This window comes from Phodopus roborovskii, unplaced genomic scaffold, assembly GCF_943737965.1.
Source record: "Phodopus roborovskii unplaced genomic scaffold, PHOROB, whole genome shotgun sequence".
NCBI classification, from domain to species: domain Eukaryota; kingdom Metazoa; phylum Chordata; class Mammalia; order Rodentia; family Cricetidae; genus Phodopus; species Phodopus roborovskii.
The window spans coordinates 18,118,107-18,135,957 of record NW_026126416.1 but is presented as its reverse complement, the minus strand read 5'-3'; the positions used below and the strand labels follow the sequence as shown (position 1 = coordinate 18,135,957).

At 40.0% G+C, this 17,851-nt stretch overlaps 1 protein-coding gene across 1 annotated transcript in view; it reads right to left on the bottom strand.

Annotated features, from left to right (window-relative positions):
* The window catches only part of Pak5 (p21 (RAC1) activated kinase 5), an 84,720-nt gene that overhangs the window by 23,540 nt on the left and 43,329 nt on the right, over positions 1-17,851 (bottom strand). The window contains exon 2 of the mRNA XM_051183298.1: positions 9,609-10,391. Within this exon, the coding sequence (XP_051039255.1) occupies positions 9,609-10,391 (783 nt within the window). The remainder of the gene's footprint in view (positions 1-9,608; positions 10,392-17,851) is intronic.

The following is a 17,851-nucleotide window of genomic DNA, read 5'->3' as shown; positions in this document are numbered from 1 at the left end:
TACATTCCCCATGGTGGGATGCCATGCTCGGTTTTCATGCATTGGAGAGGAGCCCTGCCCCAACCTATTGTGCCAGATAATGTTTACTCCTCATGGGAGCCCTTGCTTGTGAAAAGGAGTGGACTAGGGGTGGGCTAGGGGGGAAGTGGAGGTGTGGAAGGAGGAATTGTGGTTGGAATTTAAAATGAAATAAATAAAAATAAAATGAAAACAATCCAACAAAAATGAGCTAGCATCTGAAGGAGATGTGCAACATACCAGTGTCACATCTTGTACATTAAGTTCTTAAAACAATTAAGGCAAAGCTTTTAATTGTAATACATGTATGATGTATTATAGTTAGCCTACTCTATTAGAAAACAGGTGGATTTCTAAGGCTCTATGTATGTATGCATGTGTGTGTGTGTGTGTGTGTGTGTGTGTGTGTGTGTATTTGTTTGTGTATTGTGTAATGGGAGCAGGGTAGAGGAACATTATTGTAATTTAACCAATTAGAATCTTGCTTTACATTAAGCTTCCATTAATGAAGGGCAGGCTCATCAACAAGACCAACAGGAAGGCTCAGGTACAGGTAAAGTCTTAAACTTTTGTTTTTGAAAGCAGATCTTAGGAGCCTCAAATGTCTCCTCTTTCCAGAATCCTCATGGGGAGACTTTTTTTCTCATATTGAAGAAAAAGTTGCATTCATCTCCCATGATTTATAGAACTGATCTCTAAAGGTGTACTACAGATAGCAAAGCGATAGCCAGTAGGAATACTAAACAGCACTTCTCACTGCTTTAGGGTCATTTTTCCCTTTATCATCTGTCAGCAGCATTATAAGGATCTACTCTGAACAAGTACCGTGTGGAATAAAAAAAGAAGAAGAAACACTCCTGCATGAAGGGGACAATTTCCTCTTACAGACAAGACAGAATTGCTTTCTGAGAACTAACTGTCTTTGAAATTAGGTATTTCAGATAAGAACATGCAATTGTCTTTCATGGCTGCTGGAAGGAGGTGCAGACTCTTTCAAAAGGCTATGAGGAACAACCACAACCCCAAGAGACATTTTTAGAACCAAACTAAGTGACTCAGAAGAATTAACTGTCTGCTTCAGGCAAGTGAGCACGTGGTCTTTCCGTGGGGCCTTTATCTATCCATTCAAGGGAATGATAGCAGACAACCAGGTTTTCCAAAGGAAAAGTGAAAGAGTGATCACCTTGGGACCATAGGGTCACTGAACTGCAACCTTTACTTCCGTCTTAACTAGCTGCAATGATGGAGCATGTTACTGACTCTTGCCTTTGGGAAAGGGCTCATTTCTTTTAATTCTGCTTTGTTTTGAAAGGTGTGGGAAGACAAAGTATCCCACAAGCAATGCAGGCCAATGACTCCACACTCCCAAGAGGGTCATAGGACCTGCTGCTTCTGCTGATGTCTAGTCTGTATTCACAGAAGGAAGCTTCTGTATGTCCTGGACCCTTAGTACATTGGCACCCAGATATGATCTCTGGCCTTCTGTGACATTTTCACCATTACTTGTCATCCACCTGACCTGTGCAATCAAAGCTGGGGCTCTTCCTTGTGATTAAAATGCTGTGACATTCTCCTAGGGCCAAAGTTGGGCTTCCTTCCTTAGAACTATTCTATTAAAACACTGCTCTTGCAGAAAAAATAACAGCCAATAATGGCCTTTGTTGTGTGCTTTCCAGATGTCAAGAACTATTCTAAGAACTCCAGGTACATCATGGCATTTCAACCTCACTTTAAACAATAAGACCTATAATTGTTCCATTTGATAAGAGGAATGAGGCATAGTATGGCGAAGTAGGTCAGATTAAAAAAAAAAAAAAACAAAACAAAAACAAAAAAAAAACCTTAAAGCTTCTAAGATAGTAGAATGTGAGGTCCAGTTTCCTTTGAGTCATTTGTGTGATAGGCTTCCATGATGGACGATGGGGAGTGGACAGAGGAGGGCAATGTGTGAACTGAAAATGACAGAAATAAGGCATGCCATAGTGTTCATCTGGGACCCATAGTGTTCATCTGAGTAGCTGGGAGCAAAATGTAAGAATTGGGCTAGAAAATGATAGATTATAAGTTGTATGGGAATGGGATGAAATAAAAACTAGGGTAGTATTTTTGTTAACAGTCTTGACTTAGATAAGTCTTCTAAACACACACACAAAAGTGGTTGTCTCAGAAAAGTGAATTGATCATCTGTACATAACTCATTCTTTTCAGTTTTCTTTTGTCAAGATCAACTATGTATCAGTGACATTCATGCCCCTCTTTCATCTGTATGCCCCTTTACAAAGGGAAGCCTAGTTATTCTTCTGGGATATGATCACCTCCCCTGTTTGCATGCTCTTGGCATCTGTACTCATTGCTCTAACTTGTCTCTATTTGGGAGTGGTGAAGCACAAATAAATCTGCATATGTATACTTCTATATGTATGTGGTCATGCAGAGGAGTCAAACTTGTGCATCTTTTCTTCAAGAAATTTACAGACATATTCTAGAGGAAAATGGAATAGCCATGGAATTTCATATAAGCCCTTCTCTCGTGTTTGTGAAAGGATGATAGGAGCTAATTATTTAGTAATGCCAGTGCAGTTGAGTTATAACATCAAAACAGATGGTAATTGCTAGATGTATAAATGAGCTAAACCATTTCCACAGGATGTGTATATGCAGTCTGCCCCCAGAGAGCTCAGTGTGAGGGCTGAACAGGAGCAGAAAGCTGTAACACAGGAGGGTAAACAATAGAGACACCACAAAGACTGTCCCCATTCAACCAGGGAAAGCCAGCCTGTGCTTTGTGAACAAGTAACTCTACAGGAATGACTTCTCTTCTGCATATTCTAAAGGGGATTCCCATATGGCACAATGTAATAAAAGAAGGTCGATTGTTTTGCAAATTATTACCCAGGGCTGCCAAACTGCTTAGCTGCACTGTGAGGAGACCACTAATGATGGCTGCACATTGCCTATATATGGAGAGGAAATTCTCTCTGCAGGAATCTTTAAAAATACAGACAGATGAATAAGGAGTCTTACTTTACTTCCTTTTTGGGTGGTTAGTAACATATACTTAGAGTGTAGCTTCCTGAAACCTTTTAGTGTAACATATTGTGTGCCTTTTCACATCTCTATTCAAAATGTTAAAAAAAAAAAAAAAAAAAAAAAAAAAAAAAAAAAGGAGGTGGGGGAGAAAGGCTGATTATGTGGCGATAATTAATTCCCAGTCAACAATTCGGCCAGAATGCCCTTCTACAATAAGTGCACTTTCTCCAAGGATAGGGTTAGGTACAGGCGTGTGATGTATCAAGATTATAAGTAATTATAGCAATGAATTCATTTAATCAATCAATTTCAGCAGTGGTGCACTGCGGTGGACAGGGCATAAAACTCCTCACTGCTATCAATTGCCCCGATTACAGCTGGCTGTCAGCCAGAATTCCCTTGATCCATGTTAGTTAAATGCACATTAATCTGAATTTGGCAGTGTAATCAAGGACCTAACTGAACTGTGAAATTGAATTCTGCAGTAGAACATCATTTGACCATTTTATGCCAAAGCTGGGGGGGGGGCGGTAGAGAGTGGGAGAAAGAACAGAAGGAAAAAAATCGCACTGCAGCTTCTCTTTGTCACCAGGACCTTGTGCATTGACATCAGGGCGGTTGTGGCTGGATGGTGCTGGATGGTAGTGTGTGAGATAGCTGTGTTGTGCATCTGTTCTACAGAACAGTGGCTGAGGAATGTTCCATGAAGGATGGGGACTACAGGGAAGGGAGGTAGCTGCCCCCGGAGCTTAGTTGTGATGCTCCAATACACCTTTTTGGAATACAATGAAACAAAGAGATTGTTCATTTCATAAAAAGAAAAAGGCAAATGGGCTTGCTCTATATAGATCAGGATGGGATAAAAGCAAATCACAGCCCTCTGTTGTCTGAGCTTGGAAAGTGCAACTTATATTTTCCTGACTTGACTGAAAGAAAAATGTTAACAGGAGCAAACCTTGGCTTTGAGAAGGGAAAACGAGCATTTGCAAGAGATCCAGGGAGACTCACTTGTGTCCAGTCCTACGGAGACATTTTAGGGACTGGTAATTAGGAAAAGGCAACTCATTCATTCTGCCAGCCCCCCTGTCGTGCTCTGCAATTCCAGTTTCTTCCCCTTTATAGGCAGGAGACATCACTGATGGGTGAGTTGATTCCTGCTTGCTCACAGGCTTGGTGTGCAGACCTGCCTGAGGCTCATGGTCTCCTCACCTCTATTCTTGAGTTTCCAGCTAGTTGCTGTCCTTTGAGCTACAGTCTGTTTCACTGAATGGCATTAAGGATCCTCCTGTCGAATTCTAATAAAGTAGCTACTGTTGGTTGCTTTCCCTAAAGGGAAAACTTGGGTTTTTATTGATATGGTGAGATTTTCTTTTCCTGCTACTAACTTTCATTTACAAATTGGAGGGGTCATTGTTATCATGGCATAGTGTCATAGTGTCACATTTACTCTGCCTAAATGACAGAGGTACATAGCTTGTGCTGCGAGCTGATGCTCAACTTGGATGAAAGAGGCAAGTGCTGCCAATGAGTAGTGGTGATGAGCAGCCCTTGTGACACTAAAAGCATCTAGGCATCTCCTTAATTTGCTAAGGCAGGGGATTTGGGAAGTAGGTTAAATACTGGATGCTTAGACACTTGCTTCACTTCAAAACCATGTGTGTAGTAACAAACTGCTCAGTACATTGAACAAGTTGCCAGGAAATCTATCCAAACCACTGAGCTGGAATCTCACTTATAATACATTTTATAACAAGGATGCTGAAGAGGCAGGTCTTTCCTTACTAAATAAATGGCAGATGCACATTGAGGATATTTACATAAGTTGCTACTGACCTCTGCAAACACGCAGAGAGGAATTCTATGAAAAAATGATTACATCTGTGATGAGCAGACTCTCGCTGATATTTCTGGCTTTTCTTCTATCTCTGAATGGGCATATGTAATTAGCCACAGTAATTGCTTCTGCTAACTTAAAGTGTCCTCCATCCAACAACAGATGCACTGCCTTACCATCCCTTCATGCCTGAGACAGTGTGTAGGGACTCTGAGTCCATGGGGATTGGCTCTTTGCTTCAGAATATTGTTCATATGTGTCACAGTCCTGAGAAAATTAAGAATGGACAACACCAGCTTAAACATGTTTTACCTTAATTTAGTAATGGAGAAAACTACTTATAATGACCAAAATATGACTTGACTTTAAACCATAAGAGCAGTTCCTTGGTGCAGTCCCTTGGGCTTCAATAGCATTGCCATTGCATAAAGCATCAGGCTCCTAATGTGTTTCTAGAAGGTGGTCCACAGGAAAAATTAAAAGAGAAAAGGTAGAGAGGGAGTTGATGCTTTGTTCCTGACTGAGTCTGAGCATGCTAGTGCCAGGAATAACAGTGAGCCACTGAACAAGCGATTCCCAAAGGCTGGGCACATGGGTCAGAATGATTTTCCTTCCCGAGAAAGCAAAGTGCCAACCAAGTAGTGATAGGATCACTGCAGTGGCTCCAGAGGATGTTGCAAGTAAGCTTGAACACTTTTCTATATATCTTTTGTTCTATAGAAACAGTGACCTTCTTTATATGGCATCTGTTCAGGATGCCAAGAGCTACAACATTGGCCTCTCTTGCTGCTCTGTATATAGGAGATGATATGGTAAATTGGCCAAGATGTATAGATAGTTCTCACTTAGTTTCTGACTTCTGTGACACACCTGAGAATTTCACTTTCATTCTAGAGAGTTAAGTAAACATTGTGTGGTGGCATCATAGTTCTCATAATGTTCATTAAGACTTTATATGGTTTTGAGATAATTACCCAACTATACTGGCCTTCTGTGACCCACATCTCTAAAATTAGGGCAGTCATAGGAATGGGGAAGTCCATAAAGAGGGACTGTGTAGGATGATATAACTTGTTCCTAAGGTTTAAAAATATGAAAAAGATTATATACACCATACACGCAAAAGATTATGCACATGCTTTCTAACCAGAAATATTCCCAGGCATAAGAATTAGTAGTTTGTCATGTGCTAACTCTTTGATGTATATTAATCTTAATTCTCACCACAAGCTCAAAATACTAAAACACTCTACAGGTGAGGAAACTGAGATACAGACAAGCTCATATAGTGTGTAAGGATTCAAATTCAGAAAATAAACATCCAGGCCTTGAATGCATTTGAACTGGGTGACAAAAATCAGGCTATTTTTAAGCAATTCAAAAGAGCCAAGGTAGAATAAATTCATAAGAGAGACTTATGTATCTACTCCCCTAAAAGTCTTTCTTTGCAGCTTACAGTTTCACTATTTACCCATAATTCATATTTCTAGTGACTAGAAGGCACAGCTGAAACATAGCATGAACTGAAAGTACACAGAGCTTTCATCGTGTACATCCTGACTGGGAACCGTTCCTCGAGGAAAGGAAGAATGTTCTGGAAGCTTATGCGGTAGAGTCAGAGGGATGTGGTTTCAGACCCTGGCTCAGTCACTGCATTCATATCCTTGGACAAGTCCATAAAGATAGCTTTCTGGAATGTCAGCTTTCTCACTACCAAACAAAGGACTGAATTCACCTGGACTTGTAAGGACTGACTTGGGCAATGTCTGCAAAAGGCTTCTCACTGTGCTTAGAATGCAATGACATCCCCCCCACCATTACAGCCACTGTCAGTATGTCAAATACAGAGAATGACATGTCAGCTACATGTATGAGTAAGGAGGATGTTCTGACATTAACTAGTTTAACCCTCAGCTGACATGATGAGGTAGGGATTGTCTTTATCTCCATTTTGTGGTTAAATAGGAGTCACAGTTAAGCAGTTACCCTGTTAGTAAATGGCACTGTCACGAATCAAATTTGAGCATTGTATCTCCCCAAACTATGTTCCTAAAGGCTTGAAAGTGCTTGATCAAGAGCAGCTGTAGAAGGCATCTCTGGAGCTCATTTTATAGAGCCTTATTTATGGCAAAGGTTGGTATTTGTTGTTATTGCAGATACCTTATTGTTAGGAGTGAAGAATGACAACCCTTGTCATGTAATAAGGACAAGCCCAGGGTTGCTGCTGTATACTCAGCAATGCCAGAGCAACTCTTCACAACAAGAAAATACCTGATACAAAACATCAGTAGTGTCAAAGCTGAGAACTCCCACCTCTGAATGAAAGAGGATGATGTATTCTAGATATTAAAATTATTTACGAGGCAACATCATGACATCAGTTCTAGAAAGAGTTGGCAAAGCCTTGGTGCTCTCAGAAGCTGTCTGTGTGCTGGGGTTGGGGGGATTGCATCCCAGATATTAAATCATGATCGCTTTGACCATGTTGTTAATGCGCCTCCCAAACCTTATTCCTTCGTTTTGAAAGGGGGCAAGAAATCTTGTTATGAGGCTTCACAAAGCAGCATGCTTATCTGACACACTGCAAATGCCTTGTGAAACAAGCACTCATCACTTGCAGCAGGCATTTCTCAGTGTGTTCTGGTGGCCAAAATCTACCTGTCCAGTTCCTGGAGAACACTGAATGACACCGTTAAGCACAAGATGGCGGTGTCCACTGCCGGGTTGTTGTAAGGTAGACATATCTTCTGGGGAAAGAAGCATTTGTCCTCTCTTCTTGCTCGTTTCTGTAGTTCCGTGGTAGAGTGGTGATATACTTTGTTTAGCTTTTCTTTCCTACCTCAAGGTTTTATCTGCTCAGTCTCAGTAAACAAGTTTTAAAAGTAGAGAACAAACATTAATATCAATGGATTTTATTACAATTTCTATTCTTATCATGCTTGTAACATGAAAGGTGGAGTGGGATTTTTTTTTTTTTTTTTGTCATTGTTACTCTGCATTGTTCTTCACTGTGAGTTAAGATTAAAATTAAAAAAATTTAAAGAACCAAATATCAAACCGGTGTCACACATACATATCTATAACCCTCTTCATTTTTGCTGCATGGGATGTGTGCTTTTTCTTCCTATGTGAACTTCACCCACCCTCCTCTAGAAACTGTCATGAGGCAAAGCCAAATTATCTGAGTCGTGATCATTATTTCTTGCCCCAGCTGGAAATCTGAATGCAATTGGTTGATTTTGCAAAGTACAGCTCTAAAGACAGAGGCACCTAACTGTTTTTAGAGAGATGTTATATTTTTAATCAAGTAAGTATTTTAATTACCAACATGCTTCCCACCTCCTGCCCTCCCACAAAACCTGCTAGTCAATCCTCAGGGGCCTTGGGGGACACCGAGTAGCAGCTTGCTCCTTTGGAACCCTTGATTAAAAATGCTGAAAACCTCATGGCAGACAGTCTCATGTGTGAATAGGTTCATATTTTCCCTGAGCCACAATTGCAGATGCATTGTTTTTAGTTGTAGAAAAGCTGGAATTTGGGGGCAGGAGGTCTATTTTTATTTACATTTGGAAGTCTGCCTCCTTTTGCTTCTTCCTATTAGTTTAAAGTTCTGGAGAGCCCTGAAATTTATCTGTGATATTATTTGAAAATTCAGTTGAACCCCTGAAATAACACAGGCCTGCATAATGGGAAAGAACTAGAATGGAAGGAATGCCAGGCTTGAAGCTAGAATTTGTGTATAGACAGCTAATTGAAATCTTATGTGTGGCATGTGACTCTCTAAACCAGGGCTCTTTTCTGGAAAATGAGTGGGCAAGGCTTGTGTTGGTACAAATGTAGGTGATGCTCCTGCTAGTACTCATGTCCCACTTAGACTGGTTGAGATTTAAGGGGATCCACAAGCCAGCTTCAAATCCTTCTTTTCTGCTTCAGTTGTACAGGTGAGATGCCAAGTCAGTGGCATGTGATCATGGACAAATCAACCACCTGTGCACTTTCTGTGCTATTGCTAAGTGGGGTAAACATTCATGGAAATGGTGGGCTTTTAACCATGGGTCAGTCCTTCTTAAAAGTTTGGGATATGGTGGACCCTTCAATTTTCAAAGCAAATTTATTCCAGCCTTATTTAAAAGAGGATGACTCACTGATGGAGTGCCTGCCTAGCATACAAACTCTACAATTGATTCCTAAAATTATGATAAAAAAAAGGCATACATAATAGTTCAGGAATTAGATTCTACCTATTACTGAAAATATTCACATAAAAATGTTACTAAGAATTCAAAAATGAGTAAAAGCACACTCTAATATGAAAGACTGTCCTTTAAATTGAATATTTCTTTTTCTTTTTTATATATCCACAAGAACTTTAAAGGATTGGGATTATTATTCTGTTCCCTGTATTAACCTACAATTGTTTACCCCTCAACATAGAACTTAGTAAATGTGATCAGACTGCATTTATTGTTAGTAAATCAGAAAGCTGTTTGATGAAATACAAATTCCCTTGATTTTTAATCAGAAATCTTGTAGTAGATATCAAAAGATAAATTTTGATTACAATGACATGTGGGCCTTATCATAAAGCCTTTGATTAAGGAACTCATGGGTAAATGAGGTAGGATTTGGATGATTTTCACTGCAAAAGCAGCAAGCTCTCAAGACTCTGGCCATCTAGAAACTCCTTGGCAGGGTTAGTCACTGGTGAAGAGACAGTGGACCTTACCTTTGGAATGCACATAGTGGGCTCGGACAAGCGAGGGTAGGTGTAGGAGTTGTATGAGTGTCCTTGAGGATGGGTTTTAAATGCACTTGCTCCAAATGGCATCATGGGTTCCTGAAGCCCTGAGCCTGACTTGGATCTCTGCCTCATGACTGGCTGAGGGCTTGTCTGATGCAGGTATGATGACTTCGGCCTCCTGTCATAGTCATCAAGGCTGGCTCCCCAATCACTTTCACTGTATGCCAGACTCTCCTTTGAGCACCTGCTGGTCCCTGCAGTTCTAGAAGGCGTGAGTTGGAATGAATAATCCAGAGGGGAGCTACTGGAGGCTCGATGATAATCCCACTTAAGGTCACCATATTCACTTGGTTTGCTTAGTGAGTCCAAGTGTGTGTGATACTCGACAGGAAATCTGGCCAGGTCAGTTTTCAAAGGCTTCATCTCAGGATAGTAAGCATCTCCATGCTTCATCTTCATGACATGCCCATTTTGCTTGGCTGCATGGCTGCCTTTATAGTACAGATCCAGGTCATCTCCATAGAGACTCCTTTCTCTGTATTTGTCAGTGGTATAGTCAGTGGTATCTGATTCACTGGAATATTGTGAGAAGGTGATGAAGCCATTTTCTTCTGAGTGGCCTTGAATACAGCTGGCGGCTCCTTGATCTGGAGTGGGTGGGCTTTCTTTCCTTAGGGAATTGGAACGGGTCACAGAGATGTTGTCGAAATCCTCTAGCAGGCCATTGATTGAGGTTTCCTTGCAGGATTTATTTCCTCTGACGATTGTCTAGGAATAATAGGATGAATATTGTTAAGAAAATACCTCTGAGTTTATAATTTCTGGAAGACAGTTGCCTCTTCATCCAGTTCAAAACACAGAAGCAAACATTAAAGGAACATCTTAGTTAAAAAAAAAAAAAGTAATGCATTGTTGCCCTACTTCACTGGAAAAAATAACCAAATATTCAACAGTAATCTGGGCTTGAAAATTTGTGATTAGTTGTTGCATTAGACTAGAAAGAATTATCTTCCTGTTGGTTTGCAGATTAAAAAAAAAAATTCACCTACTTTTAAAATTATTTTTGATTTAAGCTTGGTAATCTCACACATATATGTATTGTAAATATACTCATCCTGTTTCCCTCTCTTGCCCCCCCCACACACCTATTCTTGTCTTGTTTTAGTGCATGTTGTTGTAGCTGCCATGCATTCATTGTGGGAGTGGTCATGTCATACCTAGAAGGCAGCATCTCACAACCCTCCTTGTCCTCCAGCCCATACAATCTCTCCACTCCTTTTCTGTGGTGCTCTCTGGGCCGTAGAGTACACGGTGTAGATAGCCTGTTTAACACACACACACACACACACACACACACACACACACACACACACACGTACGTACATATATTTCAGCTTGAGGGCCTGTGTTAAACTTTCACCTTCTAACAATGATTGACATAAATTTTAAAGTCTATAACATTTGGTTATAAAATGCATATTTGGTATCTTAAAATTCACTGTCTAGATGATTTATAAAACCAATAATCATCATCACTTGAATATTAACACAGGTAGAACATTATAATGGATGCTATAAGACTTTATGGGAGATTCTAGAGGATTCTAAACTGTGACTATGGAATAGCGCGGGCAATGATGATATGGTTTAGTTTGCACTCCAGTGTGATGTTGTTAAGTGTAGAACTACAGTACTTGCAGTGGCCACACCCTAGGTGCTACCATCTTTGAATTTGGGATTCTGCTTGGTAATGGAGTAACTGTGTGCCTATTAGTGACAAACTGTTCCCTTTAATAAACCTAAATAATACAAGAAAACTAGGAACAGAAAGAAACAGCAAACCACTTACAAAACCAGTCAGCTGTGCCTTGGCTTGTCATTATATGGTTTGCAGTGAAATATGTGGGGGTGGATAAAAGAGCAAAGAACAAAGAGTGACTATCAAGATTTTAAGAGAAGAATACATTTGAGCAAATAGAAAGGAGTTCAGAATCATCATGGTTAGTACAACCGGAAAGCTCAAGGTGTAGGAAGAAGACCAAATTGCCCCAGAGCTTGAAAGCCACAGATAAGTGTCTCAAATTTCATGCTGAAAGTCAAGGGTTTGTTTTTGGTTTTTGTAATTTTTTTCCCCTGTCAAACAGTCTTAGATTAAATTCTTTTCATTTATGTCCTTTTTAAATAAGCTTGTTTTAGAATAGTTTAAAAGTGATATTTCAGAGACTAGGCAGAACATTCCAAAATAGCCCCTTACCCAAAATTTCATGCATTAACATCTTTCATTACTATCAATGAAATACCACTCTTATTAGAACTTCATCAGCTTTCTTCTCGGGCTCTGGAATCCCACCCATGAGAAAGAACTATTTACTGATTTATGTCTGCTTTGTCTCTTTGGCAGTTTCTGAGACTTTCCTTGTTGCTGATGACCTTGACAGTTTTGAGGAGCAATGCATAGATATTTTCAGAATTTTCCTAAGTTGGAATTTGTTTTTCATTTCCTTATGGTTAAACTTGTATAATATGTTTTGGGGAAGAAGATGTTAAAGTATCAGTTTCATTACACTTTATCTTGGGCACACTGTCAACATGGCTTATTACTGATAATGTTACCTTTGTCACTTAGGTGAAGCCAGGTGTCTAAGCTCTACCTTACAGGTCCTTCCTTCCCTCTACTAGCAAGACACAGAGTACAGTCCACCATAGGGGGAGGAGTGGCAGCAGGGGTTAAGCTCCACCTCTTTGTAGAAGGCATATCTGTGTAAAGCATTTGGCATTCTGCATAGGAGGCTTATGTATTGCCCACATTTATTATTTATTCTTTCATTCATTTAGTCACTTATTTATATCCTAATGATAGGCTTACAGGCATTTACTAAACCCTTTGAGTTATGATATAATTCTGTGCCATTTGCTTTGTCACCCAAATAGTTGGACTTTTTGTCAATAGTTTCTTTATGTTGGTGACAGACTCTCTTCCTTTTATTGTAAAGCACACTAGTCTTTTTCTTATTTATTTATTTATTTATTTATTTTTATTTAATTTTATATAACAAAGTCCAATTAAATGAAAACAAACATTTATACACAATATTTGGGAATTTAGGCGTCGTTCTTTCCAAACTACTTCCTGCTGGTAAGGGGCTCTGTCTAGGGGGATTCGAAGAAGATTCAGATATCCTAGCTGTAGTCTGTAGGGCTGTTTTGTCCAGCTGTTTGGAATGTAGGATCAGCACACTAGTCTTTTTCATCACCATAAAGTGTCCAGACTTTATGTTGCTTTTTCTCTTCCTCTGTTGCTTTAACAGCCATTTCTCGAAGAGGTCAGTGTTCTATTTTATTTTTTGACAATGGTGTAAGGCATGAAAATTAGGATTGAGTGTTTTTCATAACTACTGAGGTATTATTTCTCCCAGGTCCTCCCAGTGAGCAGATCTAGAAAATCTGTGTTTGTATACTAACACCTGCATACCTAAGTATCTATCCATCTCTATGTGTATCAAGGCATATTTATATCCCTGAAGCTAACCTGGTACCACAATGTTCTTTCTAACTTCCTCTTTTGCTTGTCTGTAACCTCATGCTTTCCAACATTTCCCACTGACGTATTTTTCCTATATCTCCTTTAGTATAATGGATTTCTGTGGGATAGTAGAGGTCACTGCTGCTGTATATGGCTAACCTGTGGCCTTAAACAGTCAAGCCTGCTATTTCTATGTTCTTGCTACTGTATCCAGAGAAATGGTTACTTCACATACAGATATAGGGAGTAAATGCAATGAATGGAATTCCATCTGCTTGTTGATGCAAAAGGAGTAATATTAAGAATGCTATGAGAGAAATGTTACTTGAAGTGAAGGATTAAAAGTGGCTTCTTGTCATGGAACTCTGTTCAATACATGTACATTATCTATTATTTAAATTTGAAATAAGCTTGTTTTACATGTCAGTCCCAGTTTCCGCACTCTCCTGTCCTCCCCTGTCCCCCCCAAACCCCCATTCCATCCCATTTCTGCTACCCAGAGAGTGTAAGGCCTTCCATGGGGAGGGGAGTCTTCAAAGTCTGTCATATCATTTGGAGCAGGGCCTATGCCCTCTCACATAGGTCTAGGCTGAAGGAGTATTCCTCTATGTGGAATGAGCTCCCAAAGTCCATTCCTATACTAGAGATAAATACTGATCTATTACCAGAGGCCCCATAGACTGCCTAGTTCTCCTAACTAACACCTACATTCAGGGAGTCTGGGTCAATCCTATGGCGGTTTCCCAGCTATGAGCCTGGAGTCCATGAGTTCCCCTTTGTTCAGGTCAGCAGTTTCTGTGGGTTTCTTCAGCCTGGTCTTGACCCCTTTGCTCATCACTTCTCCTTCTCAGCAACTGAATTACAGGAGTTTGGTTCAGTGTTTATCTGTGGGTGTCTGCTTCTACTTCTATCAGCTACTAGATGAAGGCTCTGGTACAGTCCTCCACTGATGGTGGGAGTGCAAACTCATACAGCCACTTTGGAAATCAGTATGACGGTTCCTGAGGAAAATGGGAATCAGTCTACCTCAAGATAAAGTAATTCCACTCTTAGGCATATACCCAAAAGATGCACATTCATACAGCAAGACCATCTGTTCAACTATGTTCATATCAGCATTATTTGTAATAGCTAGAACCTGAAAACAACCTGAATGCCCCTCAACTGAAGAATGGATAGAGAAAATGTGGTAAATTTATACAATGGAGTATTAGAAAACAAAACAAAACAAACAAACAAACAAACAAAAAAAACAATGGAATCTTGAAATTTGCAGGCAAATGGATGGAACTAGAAGAAACCATTCTGAGTGAGGTAATCTAGTCACAAAAGGAAAACACAGTATGTACTCACTCATATATGGTTTTTAGACATAGAGCAAAGGATTACAAGCCTACAATTCATACTGCCAGAAAAGCTAAGAAACAAGGAGGACCCTAAGAGAGACATACATGGTTCCCTGGAGAAGGGGAAAGGGACAAGATCTCCCAAGAAAATTGGGAGCATGGGGGGAAGGGAGAGGGAGTTAGGAGGAAGAGGAGGGGAGAGGTGGGCATGAGGGAGCAGGAAGATTGAGTCAGGGGAAGAATAGAGGAGAGCAAGACAAGAGATACCATAACAGAGGGAGCCAATGTAGGTTTTAAGAGAAATCTGGCACTAGGTAAATGTCCAGAGATCTACAAGGATGACCCCAACCTAACATTCTAAGCATGTACATTATCTTCTTGAAGACTGAGCAGTGGTAGTTACCCACATGAGACTCTAAGACTGGACCTACTTAGGGAAGGCTTGGAGTGCTGTACATAGGGCAGCACAGGAGGCCTGGCCCCATCCCTAAGGATAGGCAATTAACAGTCACTGGAGTGGGGAAAGTCTTCTTTGGCTGCCTGCATTTGCTCCCCATACCTACACTATAAGTAACCCAGTGAGACTCATTGGTTTTCTCAAGCTAAACTTGGATAGAATGGACTTCTTGGTTTGTTGTTGGTGCCCTACCTGGACAGATGTCTATATATGCCTCCCTATGCAATGTTCTCTAACAATTTTTTAAAAAGCATATTTTTTTGCTTTTTATTTATTTATTTTTTTGGTTTTGTCATTTTTTTATTAATTTTTCATAAACTAAAAACAATCTAATTTACACACCAATACCAGTTCCTTCTCCATCCAGTCTTCCTATTCTCCCCACTATCTCCCCATCCCACCCCTAATCCACTCCTCAGATAGGGTGAGACCTCTCAAGGGGGATCATCAAAGTCTGTCATCATTTGTGGCCGCACGGAGATTCTTCTCCCTGTATCTAGGCTGAGAGAATATCCCTTCATATGGAATAGGCTCCAACAGCCTGTTCATGCACTAAGGATAAATACTGGTTCCACTGCCAGCAGCCCCATAGACTGCCCAAGCCCCCCAACTGACACACACATTCAGGGGGTCTTATGCTGATTCCCTAGCTGTCAGTCTGGAGTATGTGAGCTCCCATTTGCTCAGGTCAGCTGTTTCTGTGGGTTTCCCCAGCATGGTCTTGACCCTTTTGCTTATCACTCCTCCCTCTCTGCAACTGGATTCTAGGAATTAGGCTCAGTGCTTAGCTGTAAATCTTGGCCTCTGCTTCCATCAGCTACTGGATGAAGGTTCTAGGATGGCATTTAAGGTAGTCGTCAATCTCACTATAGGGGAAAAGCATTTAATGTAGCCTCTCCACTATTGCTTAGATTCTTAGCTGAGATCATTCTTGTGCCTGGGAATTTCCCTAGTGCCAGGTTTCCCTCTATCAAGGTATCTCTTTCCTTACTCACCTTCTCTGTTCTTCCCCCAACTAGACCGTCCTGACCCCTCATGTTCTCCTCCCTCCTCCCCAACCCCATGCTCCCAATTTACTCAGGATACCTTGTCCCATTCCCTTTCTCAGGGGTGGGTGGGTGGGGCATCCATGTATGTCTTTTTTGCTTCTTTTTTTAAAACTTGTACTTACACTAGAAACTATATGATACTAGAAAAATTGCTTAAACTTTTGTACTTTTGTGGGCATGGCTTCTAAATCTATAAAATAGTGAGAATCAACCTTTATAATTAAGATAGCCGTTTGTTTATATTAAATAATAAGTTAAACTGTATGACATGTTTCTTGTCATAGAAAGTACTAGTAAATTCTTATTTAACTATTTCCTCAGGAAAATTTTAAGTTAAGCTAAAAATTTAGGAAAGTAGGAAGCTACAAATAATAGAAAATTTACTGTAGCAAATAGGATATAAGTATCAAATAAAACTATTAGTAACAAGATGCAAACACAAAATTTCTTAAGTTTAAAAGGAAGATGCATTTCAAATTAACAATAATTGCTATATAAAACAAATACTCTTTATTAGAATAAAAATTATTATCAAAACTGAACTGGTATCCTTCTTAAAAGTATAGCGTATGAATTAGAAAATTAGTACATTTAGACTTTCAAGATTTAAACAGGAAGATGGACTAGAAAAAGAAAGGCAACTAGAAATACAGTAAACACTGACAGAGGCCTTTCCTCAGTAGGAGGATTCAGGCTCAGGTTCTTCAGACAGTAATGTTTACACAAGTCAGTCCAAGACCCTGGGAAAGAAGATTCAGATTCAATAGGCTGGAGAGAACCTGAGACGCTGGAACCCTCAGAAGCTCTTATGGGTAGCATGGCTGCTGCCCTATAGTTCCCACTGTGCACACAATACAATTATGTATTTTCTAGAATCTAGAGTGCTTGAATGAAGGGAACATTTAAAATGAAAATATAGACAGTATGCTTTTCAGTATAATAGGATACAGCATTTTGCAAACACAGATACATACATACATATACACAAACATACACGTTTCTTTTTACACACACACACACACACACACACACACACACAGAGAGAGAGAGAGAGAGAGAGAGAGAGAGAGAGAGAGAGAGAGAGAGAGAGAGAACAGAGGCAGAGGCATATTTGATCAGCACAACCAGTTAACTGAGAACTCAAGCCATATTATGTTTGCTGACTTTCATTTCCCTTATGGAATCATAACTATCAAAGCAACAATAATAAAACCCAAACACATAGAATTGTCCAACATGGCTTAACCAGGCATCACATAGAGGGGCTGCTATTTATTATACTCAACATCTGATGTTTATTTCAAGTGGGATTTGTGCAATTTCAAAGAGATCAATAACAATAACTACAAGAGTATCAGTGAATTTTATGCAGCGGAACCTCCAAGCATTAAAAATCAATGCAAGGCAATCTATTTGCATCTGAAGCTGGGCCTCTCATTGTCTTTCTCCTGTAACCTGGACTGGCTGGCATCTGTTCTAGCTACTGGTGACAGCGGCCATATTTCATGGTGCTGCTTGTGCAGGCTGGTGGCTGGTGATAAGCGCTAATGGATCTGTCCAGGGAAACAGCTGTCTCCCCTTGTTCCCGGGGAAGAGATGAAAAAGTGCTTCTGTTCTCACTGTCTGTTTTGACCTTGACAATAATGAAGTATGTAATTAACAGCTTTACCCTAATAAGACCTTACATTTCCTTTTCTAAAGCAACATCTCCTCTGTACCTAGAGAATGTGCTTTATATTGTCACAATAAATATTTCTAAAGAGAGCAAAAATACCTGTGATTTGGGGAAAAAGCTAGGGTACCTTTTGGAAGTATCTATCTGTAAACTCCATACCTGAATTCTGGTCCTATAT